Below are 27,672 nucleotides of genomic sequence, written 5' to 3'. Positions count from 1 at the left end.
TTATTCTTGGTGTTTTAAGTTTTTCCGTTGCATATTTCAGAACGTTGCACTTACCACAATTTTCCAACACTAAAACTTACCACTGCAGTCATAATTTTGTTAAAATATGTCACATAAATCTCATTTAAAGAAGAAGTACGGACCTCTTAATGTATATGTAGAATCTCTTTATGGGCAAATAGAATGAAATTTTAAAAGTATGCCGTTATTTATTGCCCAGGCATTTTATATGAGAACAATTTTTATACTTCGTTTAATATTTTGGTGCACTTAAAAATGTACTGGTCTATCTATAAATTTCTTTCGGCTTTAAAAATTCTCAAGAAAAGAGCTATTAAAAAAGTAGAAAGACAGATCTTTGGATTAAAATAGATATTCTTTGAAACATTTATCGTCCGTTCAGAATTTAAGCCGTTCTTAGCCATTTTGCACCGAGAAATTTAATTGCCTTGTGCTAATTACAACTAAGTGAGCTATAAGTGCAATATTTGCAAACACAACGCTGAAAAATGTTGCAGTATCACGTATACACGTATACAAAGTTAGATGGTTAGTTAATGTGCGGTATCGTACAATACGTATACGGTGATGAGGTATTGAGATTATAATCAAGGACGGACTAATCATATGCGTCGCTGTTACGTGAATAATTTATTGGAACCGTATTTCTACGGCAAATTGCCCAACGTTAGCTCATCCGCATTAATACTACATTGAATTTTGAATTCTAATATTGAACGAAATGACCACAAATCTCGAATATCGATCAGTCTCTTTCACTTTTATTTTTGTTAATGCATAATTCTGCTTAGTGATTTTTTTTCATGTTTCTATAAAAACGTCTCTTCGAATCAATCATTATCTTCATACTAACATTGTAGAAATTGTCCATAAGGAGTTTAGAATGAATACGATGCAAATGTTTTAATTTAAATATATCGTGCGCCCGGTATCTCGTCTTTAATACTGCATAATCTAGTGTTTTGAATATTCAAAGATAGTTTTATGGAAAAATCTACTGAATATTCATTAAGTAATATCATTTATTATTAAATAACAAAAAAAAACAGATTTTCCTTAATTATTATAAATCGTTTAATGAAACATTATATTCTGGATATCATTAGTGCTATTAAATTATCGTATAATGCTCTCCTTACGTTAAGCAGCAAATATTGTTTACGGTACATGCGTGTACTCCATTAACTGCACCGACAATTAATTATAATTACACAAACTATAACATCTCGCAGACAATGTTATATATATTATAATTATAGTACAGGATATCAAAACATAGTTATACTATTTACTGGTCAATTACACCTAAGCCCAGTGATTCAATGTTCGTCGTATATTGTATAATAATGCAATACGTACGATAGAGTTTGCGAAATACGAGAATTTCACCAAAGTTCGGTACACTCGAGGATTTTAATACGACCTACTTACGCGGAGCCTACCTGAACAGAGCAAAAATTTAATTATCATGTTAACATTTTAATTAGTAACGTAATTGCTGTATCGTGCTGCGATACTCCTTCAGCTGTTGAAAATTTGGAGTGTTGTTTGTTGGAAATTTTAAAATTTGTCTGAACTGGGACAGGATTAACTATAGATAGAGTGAATAAAGGAACAATATGATTGAAATAATTAATGTGTGGCAATATTTTTATGACTTAAATATTCGTGTTTTGAATTCACCAACTGCAATTTAAAATTTTAAAAGAAATGCGCTGTCTTTTCTTTCTGTTCTTAATTGGGTCATTTGAATCTTAAGTATAGTATGATAGATACACTATAGAGATACACTTTATGGATTTAGTAGATAATTATTATTATATGAAAATAAAAATGATGTGATTCGTATTACGAAACTTAACTTCAAACTTACAAATAAGTGCATTGTTTTTATTGATACATCTTTTTAAAGGTGCAATAATAAAAAGCCGATATTGCCAGCACACGTTTATTAGAAATCAATGCATATAAAAATAGATGAGTTAGATGAACGTTTATAAATAAAAATCATAAGGTTATATCAGCTCGCTGTGCTTTCAAATCACGAAAATCATAAAGTAGATGCCGATAACGTCAGTACTACGAAATTGTGGTCGTAAATCGTTCAGGTCATATTTTTATGACATAGTTACTTGTGAATCTAGAAAATAATTTTTAATTTCAATTATATTATAATTATATTTATAAGTTATAACTTATAACGTATATTTTGGATTTTACAAATCGAGGTGTGAAAATGAAATAAAGCATAAAAATCGAATATATTGACAATTTACATCCAAAATAATATTGAATTGTGCGCTTAAGTTATCGTGATTGACCAAAAATATCGAACCAAGAGCTTATGATAGTACCGAATAAAACCGACTAAATTCGTGACACTCAAGCAACATATAATACACAGAGAATTCAAGCCTTACCATGAAACCATCTATTTAGTTGCTTTCAAACGGAGATCCTTGCAATGTTTCCAACAAGTCCGTATTGAGAATGAGTGAACTTCATACAATAGTAGTCTATCCCATTTCGACCATTAATCACGGCACGTCGTTTGCCCTGTTATTAGGGTAACTGCCGACACGACGCCTTTTAAATATCTACGCCCTAACCAATAAACTTCTGTTATTGACATCAATAGCTGTTACTATTTTGTGAACGTGTGGTATAAATGCGTTAGGGTCCTTACTTATTTATGTTACTCTTTTAATTTAACTTATTATTCAACAATTAAAATAAAACTTATCTATTCCTTAAATTATATTATCAGTAGATTTAATAAATGCTCAGTAAAGCGTCTGTTAAAGAAGTGTAATAGATAGACTCCTTACTGACTACGATAATCGTCTGAAATAGACGCAAATGGCCAATGATGATGAAAGCGTCTGTTAATTATCTATGTGTTGTCTAAGTTTTAGGTTTTATTTTAACACTGTATTTTTAAAATTGATTCATTTATGTAAAGCCTATATTCACCTCAATACTAGATGCTGTAGGCATCTAGTATTGAGGTGAATATAGGCCGTATATATCCTCCGTAACTATCTCATTAAATCCTATGTAAGAGAAAAATAGTATCGTAATTTTCTATCAGAAAGTCATACAGTATTTTCCCTGAAATGTTACCCTACATTAGTCGCTAGTAAGGTGTTCGTTGCGCTAACAACTAAGCCGTCCTTAGGGAGTCGTGTACGGCTAACCAGAACATAATGTGGTCTATGCTTTAATCCATGGAATAAAGTTACTGAACAACGTTACGGTCTTCATGGATAAAACCACATTCAAGAGCAACGTTAGTAGCTAATAAAGCATGTTATGTAAACTATGCTCTTAATTAATTGAATGGTTTAACTGCCGTAATATGCAACAACCGCTATACTATAATTTCTACATAAGAACAACCACATACGGATCGTCTGCTGTTCTTCACTATTTAATAAATTAAATCCAAGCTTTTGCGTGTAATTCTATAGTTACTATATAGGTACGCACTTATATAGTTGCAATCTAAATTAATTAAATTATACATTATTTTGTTCAATTTGTTGCAGTTTCGACGTCCGCGGGCGTTCATTCAACAAGGCGCTGCAGTGGTCGGATCCCAATGTGTTCGGTCCGCGCGCCTACTTCGCGACCGTGGCCCGACCCGCCGCCCTCACGCTCGACACCGTACAACTCGACGACGAAGGCGTGTACCGCTGCCGCGTGGACTTCAAAAACTCACCCACAAGGAACTTTCAGATACGACTTTCCGTTATAGGTAAGTTTTATTGGTCGTATACGCACGCACCAGTGATAACCGACGCGCGTGCACCTTATCGCATGCTTTTATTTCCTTTTGGATATTAGGTAACTCCTACTATCGCATAAAATGTTACACATAATTATTTTATAGATCGAATAGAAAATTGCCTCTAATTAAACTATGTCATAAACAATTTACAGCGCACTATCCAGTTTGAATAAAAGTATGTGATACAATATTACTCAGATAATAAATTTCTCCAACACGATAAATGTTACTATATCTAATACAGAATTTGAATGTATAATTTATTCAAGTGCAGTTTATTGTCTATAAATATCTTACAAACAAATTAATCGAACGTGTCGACTGACGGCTCGAAGTAACAATGGGAACTGCAGCAGATGTCCGTATTTCTCCAAAAACTTTAACAGAGCGTTTGCTTCAGAATATATAAGGAACCTTATCTAAAAAGGCAGCCTTTCAGACGCTTGCGAGCGAGCGATGCAAAACAAAGCTTTGTTAAGGCTGCTTTGAATTTCGGTAAGGAAAATGAGAGGTTACACACGACCGCTCCCGTCAAAGACGCTCAAAATGGTGTTATTACAATAATGTCTTGCCATTTTAGAACTTAATTCTATATCTCCCTTATTCTCTAGACTCTACATATCAGTATTTTCATTCCTTCTGTTTATAAAATAATATGAAACTCGCATTTATTTACACTAGTCAACAATTAATGTAACAACAACAAACTCCTTATTATGTAAGTTTTAGATAATCTTCATTATGTATACCGTTGCCACCCCGACAATAGTTATAAAAAATGAGGCATCTTACGTTATGACTGAACTGAAACTATTAACCACCTCAAATAATTCTTACGTAATTTATACTAGCTCTGTTTCTGTACTAGAAAGCAAAACTAATTTTATAGCACATTTAACTCACGAAATGTACAATTCCTTCAGACACATTTATTGTTTGCTACAAACTGAATTGACTCACAAAGTATTTTTATTTACACTCACCCAGGGCTGCCACGGCCGACGAGGGCTAAAAATTTATTATGTCGGCCCTATCTGCATATTGTATATCGCGGGATTTTAAATTGTAAATTAACTTCGTCTGGAATTCGGTGGGGAAAATTAAATGCATGTCTAAATCGAACCTGCAATCAAGAGCGAACGGTGGAAAATTTCCCTTGTGTAAATAAAATATGAAGCAATAAATTACTATTTAAAAACGTTATTAATAACAGATAAAGATGACTTACTAAAAGGGAAACTAGATAAAAACTGACTAAAGAACAGAAAACCACAGAAGAGGAAACAACTTTAGTCAAATCCCTGCATTTAGAGCTTGCTAGTTGATTGTCTGCGTTTCATGACCTAATTCAAATATACAGGCACATATGACTCTGTCAGATTCGATCGGAGAGTTAATTTTTCTAGGTCACAAGTCAGTACAGCGCTCATTTGTAAATACCTGAGCTTCAATATATTTGCTGCAGCCCAATAGACGCTATTTGTGCCGTGTTAAAGCTAATGTATTGGTCATAGATTCTGTGATCTTTGGTATTGGTGTAAATGAATAATACATTACAAAGCATTTTAACAATAAATAGATCTAACAAAATCGAGAACTTGTCGTTTTTGAGTGGTAGAAATTAAAAGCATAATGACTTTTGTTTAATGATAGGTAATTATTTTTGGTTCTAAAAAAGATACTTAGGAATATTTTACTGAAAAGAAAATGAGAGAAAAGTATTGGGTATTCCTTCTCAATCTCATAAATAATATCAATTTCTATTTTTGGTACAGTGTGTCAACGAAAAATGTTGTCATTCATTTGTTTAATATAAATCAAATAACCAGTTATTTATAAGCGAATATTTTCACAATAAAAGAGGACTAACTCCTTAATAAAAGGAAGTAAAAGCCTTATACATCAAACTGTTTAAACACTCGGGTTCGAGTAAACTGATATTTTACCGAGTTTGTCAACATGTTTTTATGGACGGCGACCCGAGTAATGTGCTGGCTTTCATGAAACTAGATATATTATCAATACATTCTGATTTCTGAACATTTGAAATATACTATGTTTTTAATTTTAAGCGAAAATGATACGACGTTGATATTATACCTATATGTCCGTCCGAGGTTTTCATTAAAAAATAATTCGACGGTAACTTTAGAAGGTTGTTCCCATAAAAGGTTTATATTTTGCGATGAATTTTTATGAATACCTATTATAATTATTATTAAAATATTTCTTTGAAAATTGTGAACATAAGTCCGTCCCGGTAACAGGGCCGCAAAATTATACAAGGCGTTATTTCTGCAATTAAAATTAATATGTTTGTATCCGTGTCACATAATATGTGTATATCCGTAGTATGAAGTCTGAAGAGCTCTATTGAAACATATCAAAGTTTCGACTTGGAGATGTGATTATGTAACAAACTTATGCAAACTTGTTTTATAGTAAACGGCTTAACTGTAAACTTTGCTTTCATACAATCTGACTTTTGTAGTCAAAGTACATAATTCTATCTAACATATTGTTACTTGTAAACTTTCAACGATCCTATCAAACCATTACAGAGTGAAACTTATTAGAGACCTTTAACATATGATATATAAATTAAATATTATGATATTAAGAACTAGTAAAAGTAACTTTTGCTTCATATTTTCATACTATTATTATTATATTTTGATATTATAAATCTGAATCTCTTCTCGCTCAAACTGTGTAGAACGTTATTTCCTATGAAAAATTTCACCATATAGGTCTCATCGATAGGTCATTTCCTAGTCCACGAACGTTTGGAAAATGGCCAATTTTCTTTGCAACTAACTGTATTATGCTAATAACTTAGAGCCTTATAGCTCTCTTTACATTGCGAATATTAACGTTGTTGGTCGACCAAATATTGCTATTTTACGGAAAAGATACTTACAAGATTATAAATTTAACCGTAAATGGTTTACCGCACACGAACATAGGGCATTACTCGAAAAAGTCATAATAGTGAAAATATTATATCCAATATTCTTATTAAAAATATACCTAATGAAAACTTACTCTGCCTTCAAAAAATCTCAGCAATACATGTAATTACGATTTCTGTGTAAATGCCAGATTTTTATATAGGCCGAGAGGTAATCACATCCTTGAGTGTAAATACAGACCTACATTATAATATTAAAAACCAGAACGCAATAAAAGAGGTTGCGATAAAAGCCGTCGATAAGGCCTTCATACAACCCTTCCCGAGTGCTTTTCAAATTCTAAAAACTTTCTTAAATGGATACGAATATGCCGTGAATATAAAAAGCAGCCTGTTTAAGTCGCGACGTGCGGAGAAAACGTTCTCTTGAATTAATAAGTACAACACGAAATTTGAATTTAATGAAACAACTTCGTGGAGCAGCTGACAGAATATCGATCCTATAAGAAATGAAACGATGTGGGCTTCTTATGAATTAGCTACAAGTTTAAGATTATGTTTACCGGGGAAGTAATTTGTGGAAATAAATTTTTGATGCGATATTCAAATTTGTGCAAAAGTTGTATTTGGCTTTCCTACCTCATTTGCTTTTAAATTGTATGAGTTTTGCCCAAGACGAAATTTTGTTATCTGATCTACCCAATAATATCGAAAGTAAAGATAAACAAACATTTACAAATTACAAATTTATACTCTAGTTGCAACATTACGACATTTATGATACAGTACAATATAGTAAGAATGTTTAAACGGAAAATCGATTAAATAAACATCCGTACTACTACTCTACTAACTACTCATAATAAAAAAATGCCCGATGATACATAATATATTCTGGTGAAATGGTAAGCGATCACTATAAATATAAAAACAAGATATTTCCAAAAAAAAAAAAAACTGCTTCATGGGAATAGATCACATTTCAATTTCCTTAAATTGAATGGATAAGTTCACGATATGCGGATATTCAAATATTCCCTTAAACCTTACACATAACATAAATAGACCTACATCGATCCTATTTCTTTATTGAATATCGTAAAAGTACCTTCGAGGGGGCGAATTTACGCGATATCAGAAGTCGGTGTCGAAAACTCGTAAACTTGTCATACATAAACGCGATCTTGCAATAAAGTACAGTAATTTGTATACAAATAGAAGTGTTCGACCGGCCAGCGCTGGACTAGTTTTACAAGCACTAGCGTGTAACAGCTAATGCATAATTCAGACGCCATAATTTCTGCTGTATTCTCAAATATAGTCTACTATTACATCTAGAACATTGCACTGTTATAAATGTAAATAACAAGTATATTAATTTGAAATTAACTTTAAAGACTTGAGACATAGGGACCATTAAAACCGGTGTCGATAACATACAAAACAAAAACTCAATCCCGAGCAGGAACCATTTAATTTTATGACACATAATTACTATTAGAAGGGACTTTCGAGAACGCTCATAAAAATTTCCTGGACATTTTATGGACGCATTACTTTAAATATGCGAGCATGTATGCAATTATACTTAATCCCACATATAAAGAATTAAACCAGTCGTAATAGCCTGCTAATTCTAAATTGACGTCTATAAAAGTTGACAATAAAGCGAAGTAATTAACTGCCATGAATCAAAATGTAAATTGGTTACGACAAAACAAACGTCATATCGGTTCAGAACACAGTGTTTAATTGAGGCTGCCAACTATGAAATTCCCTTTAAATTGGATGTTGTTTCGCCGGCCACTGATTCCGCTATCGAGGAGCAAGTTGGGGGGTCGCCTTTGTAATGACTACTAACTAGCCTTGTGGATGTCGGGATCCCATTCGCTATTTTGTGGCTTTAAGGTCGCAAATAGTAGAAAGGTTTACGCGTAAACCGAATTTTGTGGCCGGCCTTTCTGTTACGTGCCTTTCAATTGTATTGTTTTAGGTTGAATGTAATTGGGTCTAGGCAATCATTTTTATTAGTATGGATTGTATTATGCCATACAACAGCGCCGTGGATAAAGTTATTTCCATAAATCATCGTACCTACATTAAATTCAGATTCCAATAGGACGCAGGTCGCAGGTACTTACAAATTCTATGTGAATATAATATTATCCCATATTCTAATAATGAAACAAACATGCAGTTGTTTTGTTATTCATTCCGTCCAAAATTATACCAGAATAAATGTTCTGCTAAAAATAGCACACACAAATAAAATGATCATTAAATGATGCGAAGTAAAACGTAACTCATATAAAATGATACGATATAAATTTGAAGATGCGTATAAAGTATATGGCACACAACCGTTCCGCGGCAATAAGAGGCCGTCGTAAACATCCCTTGCTATCGCGACGTGTCTTCCGTTTCCACTTTGCACTCGCTGTTTGTTCAGGCTGTGTTGTGTTATTGTTCACAGTAAAAGCATCAATCTAATTATTGTTCCTAATCACGTCTAAGCTAATATTTGGTGCGGACGGTCTAGATTTAGCGTGATCTGGTTTTATATTTACTCTCCTTGAGGACAATATCTACATAATATATAGTCACGACTCACGACTTAAACTAATTTTATGTCTATTCAATCTTAGCTTTTATACGAATTAACAAAAACTAAGTTCAGGAAACTAAATATTTTGCCCTATTATCTTTCTTTGTCTTAACATAACAGTATAATTCAAATATGTTAAAAAGAGCAATTATTTACACGCACCTAACTTCATCATCAGGCTTACATATCAAATAACAACTACAACGTTCTTTGTATTACCATGGTAATCTGCGGCATTACATAAATAAAATAAGTGACACACTGATACTTATATCTACGCCGTTCACGTTTTTAAATAAAAGGTCTTTTAAATATTTTAACCTGACTAAATATCAATGCTTCGTTTTTTTTCAATATTGTGATCAATCCAAGTTTGTGTCTCCATAGCGCAATATTTAACTCGTTCATTTTAACCATGTTTATTATTTTTACTAGAAATAATATAATAATTATTACAATGATATTTTTTGCAAAAAAATCCAAAAAAGCGAGCGATCAAGCGGTCAAAACGTAATAACAATAAATTTGCGGCTATACAAAAGACTAATGAGTTACTAGTTAGAGTAATTACGGCTATTTGAAAATAGAATCTAACACGCGAACTAAGTAATTTCATATCTTTAAATCTGTGGAACTTTAAACACTTGTGGTTAAACGATGGTTAATTGTTTCTGTGGACGCTTATGAGTTAATGACTGTTTTTATTTCTTCATCTATTATTTTTCCTATAAAAATAATTAAAACACAAATTTCATACATGACGTAAAAATTATAGTCGTATAAATACCTCAATTAAGAATTATATAGTGTTTTGTATTATATTACTATTGTATATATAATTTATTTTATAATTTAAAGATAAATTATTACCGACCTCGCAGCATCGCTACAAAGTAGAAATACCTACTAAAAAAATATACATATGTAATTTTTTTGTTCGATACAACCGTCTCAGGTGATATTTCGAAATGACAAAAAAACGTTGACGTTGTTGTATTTGCTGCCATTTGTATGAAATTCAGCAATGTTGGACGAGTGGTGAAACTTCGGATCGCATACAAATTGTAGAATATTCGTTAAAATACAGCAAATCTTGTTATACTTCTAAGTCTTTGGCTTAAGAAAACCCAAAATCAATAGAATTTAAGTTATCATATGATAATAATTAATACGAGTACCTATAGTTATTTCTATCACAGATATTTTTATTCTTATATTATCTACATCCCATTTAATTGGTTTAAAGCTAGATGTCATTATGTCCAGGAAAACTATTTATTAATTTTAAACCCTAACTTAATTTTCGTATAAGCAAAATGTGTAAAACTGAAACGTACCCCAAATCAAATGCACACACGTAATTTACGTACAAATTGCTTGCTCCGTCTTGGAACCGTGGTCTATTATTTCAGTCGTAGTGTGTAAATAACAATTTGTTTCAGTACCACCGCATCAGCTGATACTGTACGATAAGTCGGGTCGTGACGTGTCCGGTGTCGTGGGGCCGTTGGAGGAAGGGAACGAGCTGGTCCTTGTGTGTGAGGTTAGAGGAGGTGAGTTTTGTACCTAATAATTAATTTAATACCATATTTTTTTAATTGGGCAATACTATCGGTCAATGTGACATTGCATTGGCGCGAATTTCTTTGAAATAGATGTAAATAATCGCTTGTAGTCGTATGTTTACTAAAAATATTTTCCTAAATCTTGTTATGAAGAAAACTCTGTTTGTAAGTCATTAATTATAATTTAAATTAAAGCGCTATGAGCCGGAGCGCTCTTTGAAACAAAGATATCTTCATAGAAAATATTAAAACAACCTTGCATTCTTTAAATTTATGGACGTTCATTTTGTGTCCTTATTAACATTTATTTACTTAGGCGCGCTAATGTCTCCGTCGCTGCTATAATAACAATTTTAAGACAGAATACATAACAATTTTTACCTCTATTCCGTGTATCCTGTTTACACGAACATATCAAAACAACATTGTCACGTATGATAAATTATCGCCATGAAAATATTCCCAACACTACATCCCCCACGTTATTACCGCATCAGTGTCATTATAATGTAGCGCAGAATCTCAAGAAATAAACACAAGTTTCCTCCCAAGTGGGAGATGAGAAATTAAACCGATTACTTTGATATATCGCGCTTAAACTTACCGATAAGTCACTCGGCGAGATCGCATCCGAATGGCAGCCGTGTAAAGTTATCTATCGCCTAGAGAGGGTACTTTGGAAACGGCCTGTAATATTTTTACGTATTAGAAGTAATGCTTCGGTTTCGACACTTTTAAATTAATTGTAGAGATTTACAATATAACTCGTGAAAATACAATTAATTTTGATTTTTTGTTTTAACAATGTAATCATTTAATTTTGCATAATAATATTTACTTTACTGAATGCATTACTTTACTTAATACGTATGCCATTAATTATACAAAATTATTACCCTTTATGACTAAACTAAACTAACTTTACATTAACGATCTGCTTATATCGGCTGCACTTGTTAGTTGTTAGTAAGTTAGTTGTTTCTACAGAGCACCGGCATCTAGTACATTACTGAATATGAATTAAATTACTCCTTTATCCGAGCACAAAATATTTGTTTGAACGTTCATTTATAAAAATTAAATGCATAATGATTTTTATTGCGATTAAATTAAAATTAAAAGCATACAAGTAACTCTTTTTTTAATAAGTAATAAAAAAATATTAAAAAAGAGTTATATTATATTTTTATAATTTTGATAAGGGATCTGCACTGAACAGAATGCACCACGAAAGTACCGTTTCAAATTGTCTGCATTTTTATCGAGTTTCATCACATTACGCTAAGTTGAAAATCTTCTTGTATAAACAGTGGCTAATCCCCCGGGCGCAGGGTTTCCACTCGGAATTATGCATAGCCTTCGAGATTAGAGGGTTGTCATCTCATGCCACTTAGCGGTCAAATTTGTCGGTCATTACAAACATGAAGTTAATAATTGCTCGAAGACATTTTCAACCGCTGACATAACTTTTATAATTAGCATGCGACAGAATTAGTGTTTTCGTAATTATATTTAATTGCATGTTAGTTAACGAAAGACTTTATAACAAGTCCATGCTGTACCTATTTAGTGCTATTTAATATTTATTTAACATAGGTAGGTATATTTATATACAACATTAACCTTTGACCTCTTTAACACGTGCCCCGTCTGATATTTAGGCGTGAACTCAGATTTAACTATAGCTATACATAGGCGAGCCCTATTAAATACCTCGAAGGCAAGTTTGTAAAATGAAGACAGTTAAGTAACGGGTGACGTAGAATGATCAATACGGAGTGAAGCGACGTGGACCGCGGTGCGATAACGTAATTACAGGGAAAGCCGCGCCCGTATCGTCGAACGGTTCTCCTAGCGTACACCCTTCCACTTAACTCGTATTACGTAACCTGACCTACCAAGAAATTGGATATAGTTAACATGCATTACCTGCTTTACCTGGTGTGTGTTCTTTTGGTAGGATTATCATCTTTTTATTCTGAGGCCTTATAAATGAATATACACTACGTATTTATTAAACGCAAGTAACGCCCGTTTAATTATATTTTCACGGATTTTCCAAGGCCGACACTAAAAGGTTAGTCTAATAATGTAGTCTGGTATTTGATTTCTACGATATAACGTTTTCGAACATCATTTTGAATACAAAATATTAAGGGACAAAAGTGTATATAGAAAATATACAACCGAAGATATTACCTAGTGATGTAAATTAATGTTCCTTTGATGATACAAATAAATCCCTATCGAATAATTGCCCTTAAAGAAAATTTCCAATGTACCTAGAACATAATCACAAAACATAGTAAATTATAGTTAATATCACTCAAACATAATAGGTACTTACATAGACGTTTAGTAAACACCAGAGGAAACATATCATGTAGGTAATTGAGGTTTTATGGTAAAAAACACACATTTAAAGCTATTCTAAACATACATATTTTATTCGGAACCTACTGAACCGTATTCAATTCGGGAAACGGGTAACTTCTATCTTGTTCGGCTATTTTTGCCCAGACTCAATTTATTTGTAAACCTCCGCGGTAGCAGTCCGGAATGATTACAAATTATACTACGGATAAGGTAAATGCAGCAATTTCAACGTGCCACGCTTCAATGGGGGATGTAAATGTTGTATTGAGACATTTGAATACATAACTCTTTTATATTTATTCAAAACATTTATTATTTTGCTTATATTGATGATACGGTGAAGTATTTGTGCCGTATCTAATTTATGAAAGCGTAACTCGTACATAGACTTTTCCTTCGAGTATTTGTTCAGCCGGCATTAAAGATATACCTATATGTGTGTAATCTTACAATCTTACTACTTTAACAAAAGTAAAAGTATTCAGAGACGAAATCATCAATGTATTATGACAATTCACGCAAAGACTGATGTAAATTCTGCATGAGTTTTAGGTTATGAACACATATTATTATAGTTTGAAATAGCATAACCTATGCTGACTGGTCTGAATTTGTTTCATTCACTGCTTACGTTGCTTTAGCTGGCACCTTCACTCAAACATAGCGTCTATGGGCGCCCATTCACAATAAATTGCCTTGATACTAGGATTGTCTAATCAATATCCAACCCAACTACCCTCACTTAGTTAATAACCATACGCTCTACCTAATTTTTATCCAAGTCACCCCTTTACTTCTAATTCTATTAAAGGTATGTACTATATAGGAAGGGGTGTCATTTGTAAAGAAACTACTCAAGAGTTCATAAATTAATTTCGATAAAATTTGTAATGTAAGTATGCATTAGTAATTTAGTGGAAAAACAAATATTAGACTATTAAAAAAAATATACCGGCCAAATTGAGAACCTCCTCCTTTTTTTGAAGTCGGTTAAAAATGGTTCATGTATACCAATATTTCAGTCTTTATTTCAATAAAACAACTCAATTTGAATAGAAACAATGTATCCAGCATACAATTAGAAACTATTAATCCGCACCGCATACAACGATATACACATAGGAAATATTTAATTAAAAATTCTTTTACAGTTTTAATTCAACCTCAGAACAAGATTAATCGCGAACACGTTACGTTATACGCTATTTAACTGCACATTTCCTGGTTTCGCGATAAAATCTTCAACCCTTTCACAGTTACAGTAACTGTTAATTGTTGATCATATCTTACAAACAAGGCTTTGAATTTAAAAACGTAAAGTACAACATAAATATTCAAGAGCGAGTGTTGAAAGTGTCTAAAGATAAAATTCGTGGGGTTTAAAATAGTTTATACTAAAAATAAAGTAATAAAATGGTTTTGCATACGAATTTGATAAAGATATTTTTGTAATTCTTCACTAAAATCAAATATACTGATTTACTTGAACATTGCAGCGATTAAGATTTATGATTATCTTAGGAAGATTATTATTGGCGGTCTTTATCTAATATTATATTTAAAAAGCGAGAAAACCCAACTTACAGAGTTTCAAGTGAAAATTAAATTACACAATGAATTTTATTTCTTTTAATGCAAACTATTTCGGGGAAAAACCACAATATCTAATAGTCTCACTGATGTTGACCTCAACGAGATGTATTCAAAGGTCTCAACTAAAAGCTTAAATCAAAATTCAAATTTAAAATGTTCTTTAGTTTTGTTAGTTTAAAATTTAAATGAAATTTCATGAATATGAATCGGTTAACTTTAGTAGGTTTACATAGTACAAAAGTACTAGGTTTTTTATCTAAAATATTCAAAAACCTTATTTTGAAATCGTATACATGCGATTTATAAGAGTGTAATGGCGAAAGAGTATTTTACACTGGTATAGTATACCTACTATAGACTATATTACAGTAGAAAGCGAATTATTACTAAGTGATATAGAGATTTTTTATGCTCTGGTATAGGTAATCCGTGCCTATCCAGAGCGATCGGCTAGTATAATTATAAACAACACCATTCAATGCATTATAAATTCCCATACGCTCAAAAAAGAATACTAGATCCCCATTTTCTATAGTGTTCTGTTCGCAGGTCGACCGTCCCCTACGATCATCTGGCTAATCGACGGAGTACCAGCACCACAATACATTGGCGAGAAGACAGATTCACATGTGGTGGTGAATAAGCTAGAACTACCCCATGTCAAGAGATCCCACTTGAATACCACGTTTAAGTGCAGAGCATCTAATACCAACCTCGTCAGCCCGCAGGAAAAGACAGTCAGATTAGAAATGAATTGTAAGTAATGTCTTGTTATGTTTATTGGGATATAGTTTTTCTTAAAACCAGAAAATTTTAGTGTAAGCAGTCTATATTAATTCTTATACATTCCAAAGTAGCCCAAAATACTGTAAAATTTTGCCAATTGTTATGTTAATATCTACTAACATTCTTAAATCGAATATGGAAAGCGCAAAATACACGATTAGCAATTAACAATATTATTATAACTACGGCTTAAATACATTTATCTTAATAATACTTATGAATAAGTCCTTTAGTGAGTCCCTAAGGATTTTTGAATAGGTAGCAGTAATATAATAACATAATTACTTTTTATAAATTATTCAGAATTACGTTTGTTACGAAAATTTGCTAAATATGTATTAGTCAAAATTTATCATTAATCTAGAGTCGTATCTAAAGCTTTAAAAGATATAAAATAAGGTTAAATTCCATAAGAATCTTACATAATACTAATTGAAGAAATAACTGTAAGTGCCAATTTCCAATAAGAGAGAATATTTTTACGGAACAATGATAACAATAGTTATCACAAAAATATACATTTGTATGACGCTTGACACATTCAAAAGCTCCACGTCGAAAAGTATTACGCCGAAGACAATAATGACAATAATGAAACAATTGCTGAAAAGACACAAAGCGTAATAATACACGATGTTAATCCGCTCAACATTTCCAAAGAACTTAAATAATGATGGAATGATGAATGCAAAATTATGAAATGCTGCACGTTTTGTTTGGTTATTGTTTTAAAGCGAATATGTAGAGTATAAAGATTATTATATATTGTTTCTAGAAATGCAGTCTTTTATAAAAAGCAATCTAATTATTAATTTATCTAATACTATTACATAAATTCATAGTGTTCACTTAATATAACATTTTTTAACAAATCTTATGTTTCTTACGCACACTACGTAGACAATACAGACGTGACTAGAACAACCTATTTTTGAAACATCTGCGATCTTGACTATCCCACCAAGGGCAGAATCCGAAACAACATAACCAGCCATTTGCAAACAAATATGTCATTCAGCAGCAGCACAGACGCGATATTCGCAAAGATACGAGCGGGCACATTTGTTACAGTGCGGCCGACGTCGGTGCAGATAGTGAAGAAGCCGGCGACGCTATCGTCGGAACGCTACGTGAGCTTATCGTGTGTGGCGGAGGGAAGCCGCCCGCCGGCTCAGCTCACTTGGTTCAAGGACAATCGGAAATTCACTAGGGGAAAGGTATGTGCTGGTTTGTGGTTTGGAAGGTTTCATGAGAAAGAAATAGGATTAGTCGCAAATTCCGAATAAGAGACAAAATATGAAAGGCAGTCGAAAATAATTCGCGTTCTTAAGTACCTACATGTTTGTGTACATATTTGTATACATCCCCTCGAGATGGACAAAAACTGTCGAAATTGTCATCCGTAAGATTTGCATACAATTAAACGCATTATTTATCAATAGACTACAATGCGGATATAATATTTTGACTATATATTATGCCAATAATTTACTTTTCCCACACAGCTGTAAGGTGCAGGTTGTGAATTGACGTAGCCTGGCGAAGCGCAATTTCTGTGTAGTATTTGAAAACGAACCCAACCTAAACAATCCTTTTGATATATTATAATCTACCACTGTAATTACAATTATACCGTGACATTATACGAAGTAACTACCTACGTCATAATACCCAATCAATAGAGGCAATTAAAAAAAAAACTTAAATTCGTTTCAGCTAAATTTTGTTTAAAAATATGATGAAATAAACATAACATTTGAAAAGGATTAATGGCAATATGAAATAGAAACGGTATATTGTAAAACATTGTTAAGAGCCCCCGCAGACCACAGACTTTTTATCGGCCGATAGTTTAGTCGGGTTGGCCTGCTAGTACGCACACCGAGCCAACTAAACAGTTCAGTCGGTTATGAGTGCGCAAACTATCCAACAGTCTGCCGACCGGTGGTCACACCGCACAATGAAAATTAATAAAACATTGTATAGAATTGTTATTATTGCTCTCATACACCGGAGGAGGAAAATTAAAAAGAGAGCCCGAGAGTATTGGGTGCATCCTATCTTTAGTGATTGATTAAAATGGAAAATTTTACACTATGCATTCCAAATTACTCCATTACCCGAAAAAATTTTCGCCTTTTATCGAATGAGCATAACTAGCTTCAACCAACTTGTCAAATACAGAGTACCTACTCTTTTAAGTCTTTCTTATAAAGTGGAGGGCGTTTTTCGACTTCCTCGATCAAAGTTACGATCGAAAATTCCGAAATAAGCGACTGAGAATTGAGCGACGCCATTTTACAAAACATGCGCGGCCGACCATTCGCTGTCAAAGCTCGGAGCGAACTGAACTATTGGCCTAGTCGGCCGACTAAAAAATCGTCGTGTTTGCGCGTGTGGTAGGGAGCCAATACTGATTATACAGTCGGCCGATAGTTTGCCGACAGTATAGTTTGAATTGAATCGGGAAGCCCATCAAACTTGTTTATCGGCCGATACCTAATCGTCATAGTGTGCGCATTTGCTTATATCTGCGTACTGATTAAGAGCCCGACCAAACTATCTGCCGATAAAAAGTCTGTGGTCTGCGGGGGCTCTAAGCTCCCATTGTTGAGAGTCTCGTTATAAATGGAAGAGTTTAAAAGGTTACGTTTGTTTTTATGTTACATGATTGATAGGTCAATTTGCGTCGGTAACGGAAAAATTATTACAGTTTTGTCTTTATTTCAAACACAATTGAATTTGGGTATGATATGATTTCATTTTCTTAATATCAAACGTTATTCGACATTTTTTAAATAGTATCTATTCATTCCATTTTATTTTCCCAGTGTTCTTTTATGCTCCCAATTTATAAAAGATAGAAAATGGTATAAAAATGAGTACATTTTCATCAACAGACTTATTAAGAGGTACGCCAAAGGAGCTTCCACGGAAGCTTATACATTAGGACCTCTTCGCGAAATATTGAAGGAAACTAGCTTTATTAAAAATTTCAAAGAGACCAATTAAGTTTGAGATCCTACTTGTCTGCCTGTGACTGAAAGGCTCGCGAAATATCTCTGGCATCGTGACGCAATTATTAAAATACTAGCAATGCCCTGCGGTTTCACCCGCATAGATAGCGATATCGTTACAGTGAAAAGTCTACTATAGGTCGGACAGCGGACTATAGGTTTAATTTTTAATCACATGACAATCACCTTACCCCGTCCCGCACTACGGCCTTTTTTTTTTCTTTTTTTTTGTTTTAGTGGGGAAATCTTTCATAGATACCCACGGCCTCCGGGGGAGGGGCTGTGGGTTATGTCGGATTCCTACCGACCAAAACCCCACTGTGTTCCGTCAAGACGCATATTGGTAGAATTCCTCCGTGACCCCCGCACTACGGCCTTTTTTTTTTTTAAGTGGGGAAATCTCCCGCACTACGGCCTGCTCGAACAGTATACCTACTATTTTCTGTAGATTGACACTTTTAAAAATTCGTTATATCTTTTGAATGGAATATCCAATTCTTTTCATTTAAAAAGTATTTTGCTGGTATTGAAACAGTCTATAATAAAACATCATTTAATGGGATAAGGATTAATATATGTGTATGGATAACATGGTTTGATTACTGTCGGCACTTCTATTTACTTTGAAAACGTAAAAAGTTGTTATAGTAACATAACTACTGAAGATGGACATATGGTATCGCGGACTTTCTTGTAGATATTGATCCATTCTATAATACCGTAGAACATTTTTTTGTTCTATCTTCAATAGATTCCGCAGCGCACGCGATGACAGAAGTTTTATTGAGGATTTTTTTACACCTTGGGTTACATTATTGCATTTTTGGTAAGGATCTCTAATTTTTTTGAAAATGCAATATATCCTATGTTGCTCAGTAAAGATGCAGCTTTCTAATGGTGAAAGAATTTTTGAAATCGGTCCAGTAGTTTATGCGTGAAAACCATACATACATACATACATACATACTTACAAACTTTTCCTCTTTATAATATTAGTATAGATTTACTTTTCAATGTGTTTTTGGGAAAAGAGAATTTTTATTTTTTGACGATCTATTATTTTTATGTTTAACCTTTTCTTTATATTATTAAATTATATTAATATCTGTTTGCTCTATATTGTACTTTTATGAATTGAACATTTTGTCTGAACTACGTACATTTACTTTCAAATAGTATAAACTTTAATTATGTATTGTAATATCTGTACGTGTGCAATTGATAAATTCAATAATTACAAAACCGAACGAAACTATTATAAATAAACTTATTTTTTAATATCGGTTCATTCTGTACGTGCTCTATTACACGTAGCTTCACAACTTCGTAACCACAATACACATACTGCGATTATACTTTATATACCTATCATTCAAATGAGTATAAATATTTAATTACTGTATTATATGATTATCCTATCCTACTTATAATATAAATGCGAAAGTTTGTGAGGATAGATGTGTAACTCACGCAAATACTACTGAACAGATTACAATGAAATTTAGCACACATATAGATGGTAACTGTCTTGGATTAACACAAAGGATAGGTTTTATCCCGGAAATCCCATGGGAACGGGAACTATGCGGGTTTTTCTTTGAAAACGCGGGTAAAGCCGCGGGCGGAAAGCTAGTATTATCATATAATAAATAATATAAAAGCATTTACCTTAATTCCGTGCACCGCAAGCATATCGTATAGAGTATCGTATCGTATCGTGCCGTATCGTGTCATCGCATACGTAGCGTATTATTCATATTTATTATGTTGTATTATACTACTATAGATAACAGAAGGCACAAACGACACGTGGGTGAGCAGCACGCTGCAGTTCGCGGCGCAGCCGGAGGACGACGGCGCGCTGGTCAAGTGCCAGGCGGATAATAGCGCGCTGCCCGGACAGAGTATAGACGACTCGTTCAAGCTGGATGTCGTGTGTGAGTATATTTTACGATAAAGTAAAAGACACATAATAATAAATAATTATCTTAATAAAATAATATATTTGTATATAGGGTAGCAATACCACCGTCGTAAACAAGTTCTACGAACTCTGCCCGTAGGCAAGTATCTGATAAAGCAGATGACTGCGTTTGATTTAAAAAATTAAATACAGGGTGTCCCGCTTGTGGTGTACTATGCTCATAGGTATTTAATACAATCCCAAATTTCAAAATAATTGACAAGGAAAGTAAAATTAAATCACCGAGGCTAAATCCTCCTCACGATAATTTGCTAAATTGTTTAAAACCCGTATAAAAACAAAAATCGTATTATAAAAGCATTTACATTTACCTTAATTCCGTGCAACGCAAGCAAACGAGCTTAACACAATTTGCTCCAATACCCGCCTATTTGCTGAGACAATGAGACAATTTACTTCACTTCTTAATTCACGGAAACATTTCCTAAACAAATATTGCTGCAAAATAAGCAATAAAGGAGCTCAACTCAACCAGTTCTCACATCTCTGACATCATTTAGCTTAATTATCATTGCTACTTAGAAGAACACCTTCGCAAAATGCCTCGTTCTCTTAGCATACATGCTCTTCGTTTTGTTTATGCAAACTTAATACTGAAGAGGTGGCATTATGAGCTCGTGTACAAAATGTATCCTTATTTCAATTTGTTTATTATTCTTTAGAGACTTATGAAACCACTTTATGTATTGTTTTGTGTTTATTGAGGAATTGAAACAAAAAAGTTCAACGAAAAATGCATCACCTTGCCCTAGTTAAAAATCGATCGTTGGAAGTGTTATAAAATGCACCCGCCCTATCCTACTGGCAACACGAAATTCCACTCAGTCGTAGTTTAATGCCTAAATAATAGAGAAAAATAAAAGACGATATTATTTAATTAAATCTAGAAGTAATATACTGACGAACAAAAATTATATTTATCTTTTACAACTTTGTAAATTATCCCGTTTCATAAATCTTTCCCTACTCACTATTTAATTGAAAAGTTATTAAAAAGCAAACGTAGGATTTCTTTAGATTTAAAAATACTTGAAGTGAAGTCGATAAAGCCATGAAATTAATGATTGCTCTTTTACTGCTTTCTATTAGGTCGTTTTCGATTTCCGAAGTCTGCTTCATGCAATTAGAAGTTTCCAAGATGAACTTTTTCTTACAGCGTTAAGTTTCTAACTCTTATTTATTATGCGACAACTTTTATATAAGTACGCGCGACATTTACTAATATGATAGTTGGCTCTCAATAAGCTTTGCACGATCGATTCAAATCAGTTTGAAACGCGGTGCCAAAATTGAAGGTTTTATTTAAATATTCTCGTCAATTAATTACTACTACGCAAAGTTAGAATGGATTCCAATTACGCCACTTGGAACTTATTTGTCGATTGTTCCAATTTAATTTACAATTAATTGCTGCAAACACACGTAAGATTGGATTAGAATTGTTCAATCAAATAATATGAAATTAGATTCACGTCCAAAATTATTATAACTATTGTTTTTTTTTTTTTTTTTTTTTATATTAGAGCGGGCAACGGAGCAGGTGGGTCACCTAGTGAGGTAATCACCACCGCCCATGAGCACTCACAAAGTTACCTTTGTGAGGCTGTTGCCGACTGTCGTAGGTAGGTATAGGCTCTCCTTTTAAATAAATTCATGTCATACATGTGCGGGAATACTGAACGGGGTAGACTGTTCCACAGGGTGGTGGTACGTGGAAAAAAGTTTCGCGAGAAGCGTACGGTACTCGTTTGCCAGCGGTCCAAATGATGTGCATGGAACTTGGCTTTGTGGCGGGCGGTGCGATGATGAAATTCCGCAGCAGGTATGAGCTCAAATAGCTCATCTGAACACTCCCCATGGTATATGCGATAGAAGACACACAGTGAGGCAATGTCCCTTCGCAAAGCAAGAGGGTCAAGCCGATCGCTAAGTTTTGGGTCGCCAATCATTCTAACTGCTCTACGTTGTACGCGATCAAGTGGAAGGAGTTGGTAAAACGGGGCTCCAGCCCAGAGATGTGAGCAGTACTCCATGTGTGGCCGAATCTGAGCTTTATAAAGTAAAAGAAGGTGGTCAGGCCTGAAGTACTGCTTCGCTCTATTAAGGACGCCCAGTTTTTTAGAAGCTAGAGAAGCTTTACCTTCCAAATGATCGCGAAACTGAACATCGTTAGAAACATTGACGCCAAGAATTGCGATGCTAGGCTTAACGCTGAGGGGAGTGTTCATAAAGAGGGGAGCTGATTCAAATGGCTTTTTTTTGGCCGTAAATGCACATAGTTGCGTCTTAGCGGGGTTAAACTCGACCAGGTTTTGACGTCCCCACTCTGAAACTTCTCCCAAAAGAGTTTCAATTTTCAACGCCAGAGTGTTTCTGCACTCATCGACATTTTCTTGCGAGAAGTTAGCATGGCCAGTGTAAAAAGCGTCTCCAGTACTATCATCTGCATAGCAATGAATGTTACTAATTTGTAACATGTCATTGATATGCAGAAGGAATAGTGTGGGTGAAAGAACACAGCCTTGGGGTACGCCAGCGTTAACGGGCATAAGATCCGAGCTCGATCCGTCGACCAAGACCCGAATATTTCGTGCCGCAAGAAAGCTGGCTATCCATGTGTGTAACTTCTCGGGGAGTCCATATGATGTAAGCTTCGAAAGAAGAGCCCGGTGCCACACCCGATCAAAGGCTTTTGCGACATCAAGACTAACGGCTAGTGCCTCCCCTTTACTCTCAATAGCCGCAGCCCATCGGTGAGTTAGAAAGGCCAAGAGATCACCAGCTGATCGTCCATGGCGAAAGCCATACTGATGGTCACTGATCAGCTGGTTCTCCTCTAGGTAACCTAAGAGCTGACGGTTGATTATGCTTTCCATGACTTTTGAGAGCAAAGAGGTAATAGCAATGGGCCTGTAGTTAGAGGGGTCCGATTGATCGCCTTTCTTAGGGATCGGGTGCACTGCGGCGGTTTTCCACGAAGCAGGGGCAATGCCGACATCATAAGAGTGTTGAAACAAGTGTGCAAAAACGGGAGCCAATTCTGGAGCACACGTTCTTAGGACAATTGCAGGGATACCATCAGGGCCACTCGCTTTATGGATGTCGAGAGAGAAAAGTACCTTTCGCACTTTACTTTGTGTAAAGCGCACCTCGGCCATAGAGTACTGGCACCGCGAGATAGTAGGCGGTACCTTTCCCCCATCGTCCAAGGTGGAATTGGAAGCGAAGAGAGTGCCCAATAGGTCGGCTTTCTCTTTGGGCGAGTGTGCCAAGGTGTCATCTTCCCGGCGCAAAGGTGGGAACGTCGGCTGACAAAAGTTTCCTTGGGCGGCTTTAGCAAGCGACCAGAAAGCTCGGCTACCGGAGGGGTAGCGTGTCAGTTTCTTGCCAATGCCGCTTATAAATTCGGACTTTGCTATGCTTATTTTCCTTTTGTAGTGTCTGGAGGCAAAGTTATATTGTTTTTTAAGAGCACTGGTATTCGGATCCTGTTTTAATAATGCGTCTGCCCAGTTACGGAAACATTCCTGCTTCTGGCGAAATGCCACTTTGCAAAGATGACCGTACCAAGGCTGAGACTTGCCGCCGATGGGAACTACAGAACTCGGTATGAAAAGTTCCATTCCCTGCAGTATTACATCCGCGACAGAGTCAGCATAAGCACTAGGATCGTGTGCAAAACAAACTTGCCTCCAGGGGTAGGATGAAAAGAACTCCCGCATCCCATCCCAATCAGCCGCTTTGTAGTGCCAAACGCGACGGCAGCCACCTGATCGGGGCCGCCTTGAGCGCAAGATTGGCACCACACTGCGAATCAGGCAATGGTCGGATGTGCCTAGAGGGGCGACTGTGTCGACCCGATAGTTATCCGGATGGGAGGTGAGCAGGAGGTCTAGCATGGAAGGAGTATGGTCCACGATATCAGGCAGCCGCGTGATCGAGGCCACCAGTTGTTTTAGACCATTAGCCAATGCAAAGTCGTAAACAGATCTCCCCGCATGGTCAGTAAGTCGTGACCCTAACCATTGAGTATGGTGGGCATTAAAATCGCCTAAAACGATGATTTCAGCAGAGGGGATCTGTTCGAGTATTTCGTCAGCTGTGATTTGAAGGTGCTCCATAAGCCGATCGGTTTCAGCATCACCACTATGCGACCTGTACACGCACGCATAGACCCGAGGATGATCATTGCAGTCTATACGAAGCCAGAGAGTCGACAGGTTAGAGTTGACGAGATTGTTGATGCGACGACAACTAATATCCTCCTTTACAAAAACACATACACCAGCTTTAGGAATAAAAGTGTGCTCCAGTTTGTATCCTGGGTAGTGAAGGTATGATGTGTCAAGAGGAGGACGAATTTGAGTCTCTGTCAGAAATAATAAGTCTGGCTTTGCCGTCTCCAGATGGTGATGGACGGCATTGAGGTTGGAGTGTAAGCCTCTCACATTGCAGAAGTCTACTGATAGCACAGGTGGTGGTCTTGATGACTTTTTGCGCCGTTTACGCTTAGGTGGTTTATTGAGCGGACTTTTGCCCTCCCCAGAGTACGTAGGGCAGCCTGAGTTTTGACACTCAGGGAGGGATTCTCTAACACTAGTGAGGTTAGTACCCTCCTGGGGTAGTCTATAATTTAAATCCGCTGCCATGATTTTAATTTTAGGAGGAGGATATGAGGAGAGGAGGGAGTATTGTATAGGATTAACACGGGAAATAATGGGAAAGGATTGGGATGGGTAGGAGAGGGATACGGGCCTCCGGTGCCCCCACTCATCGTACGAAACACAGTCACATTTTCATGCCACTATTTCACGCCGATCTTCTGTGGGGGTGTGGTACCTTCCCCGGTGCGAGCTGGCCCAATTCATGCCGAAGCGTGCTCGACTCCCACTATTGCTCGACTCCCACTATTATATATATATTGTGTATAAATTGAAGCATTAATTGACCCATTTATTCACACAAAACCTTTATTTGCTTTGCATAATATTAAAACTTTAATAAAACAGATCTTAGTACTTGTAAGGTCTTCAAAAGTAATTAAACAGTGTTAGTTAGGGACACTCACGCATCACATCCAAACAGATATTGTAAACATTTTCAAAGAGTGACTTCGCTGGGTGTTATTAAAGGCTTGTGCGAAGTGTGGAGAACTGTAAAGCGTAATTAAAACCTTGTTAGTTTTGGCTAGTCCTCAACGTCAACAGTTAACAGCCGGGGACTGGCCAAAAACTAATTCAGAGTAGTGTAGTCCGCATCCGTTTAGAAGTCGAAACACTTTCACAGCCATTACGTTATGTTTCACAGAGCTCGTACTAGCTTCTAGAAAATACGTAAATGTGAGCTGAGAACGTTGAATTAGAATGGAAAATTGTACCCATTCCTGCTACAACTTCATGCCTATTCGCGTTTCAAATGAACTTTATTGTATTTTCTATTGTTTTCAACTTGTAACTGTTATTGTTGTACAATTGAAACGCAAGCTTATTTTACCTACTGTTTTCATTATATGCCGGAAAGAAAAAGCATCCTACTATACACGATGTTTTGTTAGTGATGTTATATTTATTTGAAATATTATGTGTTGAATGAAGGTAATATTTTTGAGAAGGAAATTTTAATAACACAATTTTTGTACCTTTAAACGTGACGATCAAACAGTTCGACTTAATTCTCTAACGGGCCAGTCGTCAAAATAACTGACTCTATTATGTAACGACAAAGGAAATTAATTTTCAAATATAAATAAATTCTATTTACTTCTGCTTGGCGAACCGTAACGCATTTAGAGCGGGGAGAATTTCGCTGCTCCCGGCGCGAATCGTTTTGGCAACAATTTAAATGGAGGAATCGTAAATGTTTATTTGTAGGACGTTTCTCGCGGTGCGGGGCGACGTCGTTATAGGTCTTTAATGGCCAATAAAGTGTCAGCGCCCGTTTCCCGCAGATAACCGTTCACCTGAACGCGGCCAGACGCTTCGATGCAATCTGGAACGAGCTACGCGATCATTGCTATTCCTAATGTTACTTCCACTAATTCTACGCTATGATTGGCTATTTAATAGTTCTTGGAATTGCATTTCAAGAGTTTTGCTGAAACTTCTTATTTGAAGGCTACCTCCATATCCACCACCATGTGTCAGGTGGTATTTTACTGTCTTGTTAATTTAACGATTTGCGAAAAACAATGACACTGTTTATTATAATAGAGCTTTACTGTATAAGCTAAGCACGAGCACATTTTATAGAATTAATGAATCAATTTTAAATTAAAAGTTTCTAGACCACACCGAAACTTACAACTCTATAATACTTAATCGAGTAATATTTCATTATTTATAAGAAGCTGAGATATAATTACAAGTTCCTTCAATATCAAGGATCTGTTATAATCCAGCTACTAGAAATGTTTCTGCGTCGGCTTTTATTAACAATTCTACGAAAACCCCAGCAAATTCATCTTAAATAATTTAATGTAATAGAATTTCGTCCTAAACCGAAGTTCTTCAAAAAGGGGAGACATCGCTTTTGAGCTTTAATCGTTTTAAGAGAATCTTGAATGCTATTAACTTTGACGTTCTTATATGTAGTTCAAGATCGATTAAATTGTCAAAACTTTGTACTCATCACAAATTAATTTAGCTGTGCTTCACGGCCTTTTTATCTTTTTAATGGCTCCATAAGGCTTACGTTTGTCAAATGATCACTTGAAATTCTATTTTTTACCATAAAATGATACTAAATCAAAATTTCCATAACATTTACATTAAAACACGGGTCGAAAACTGATCATCCTATTTAGCAGAATTTGAAATTGACTAAAAAATAAATAAGAATCTTGTTCTAGATCCTCCCGTTGTATCACTATCACTGGGGAGCACCCTCAACCCTCATGAAATCAAAGAAGGCGATGACGTGTACTTCGAATGCTCAGTTCGCGCCAACCCCAAGGAGCATCGCATCTCCTGGTACCATAATGTAAGTATTAGATAGCTGTAAATTGTTGAAGCTACCAATTGCAGTT

The 27,672-nt window shown here is 35.2% G+C and overlaps 1 protein-coding gene across 1 annotated transcript in view; it reads left to right on the top strand.

Moving 5' to 3' along the window:
- The window catches only part of LOC149900603 (neural cell adhesion molecule 1-like), a 73,923-nt gene that overhangs the window by 21,026 nt on the left and 25,225 nt on the right, over positions 1–27,672 (top strand). Inside the window, exons 4-9 of the mRNA XM_090112224.1 lie at positions 3,570–3,778; positions 10,770–10,880; positions 15,411–15,617; positions 16,719–16,864; positions 20,451–20,601; positions 27,496–27,626. Coding sequence (XP_089968350.1) covers positions 3,570–3,778; positions 10,770–10,880; positions 15,411–15,617; positions 16,719–16,864; positions 20,451–20,601; positions 27,496–27,626 — 955 coding nt within the window. The remainder of the gene's footprint in view (positions 1–3,569; positions 3,779–10,769; positions 10,881–15,410; positions 15,618–16,718; positions 16,865–20,450; positions 20,602–27,495; positions 27,627–27,672) is intronic.

The sequence above is a fragment of the Colias eurytheme genome, chromosome 18, assembly GCF_061535395.1.
Source record: "Colias eurytheme isolate Ceu_HAF_F1 chromosome 18, ilColEury1 Martin Lab GWU primary, whole genome shotgun sequence".
In the NCBI taxonomy this organism is placed as follows: domain Eukaryota; kingdom Metazoa; phylum Arthropoda; class Insecta; order Lepidoptera; family Pieridae; genus Colias; species Colias eurytheme.
Note: the sequence above shows the minus strand (reverse complement) of the source record. Positions and strands in the feature narration are given on the sequence as shown.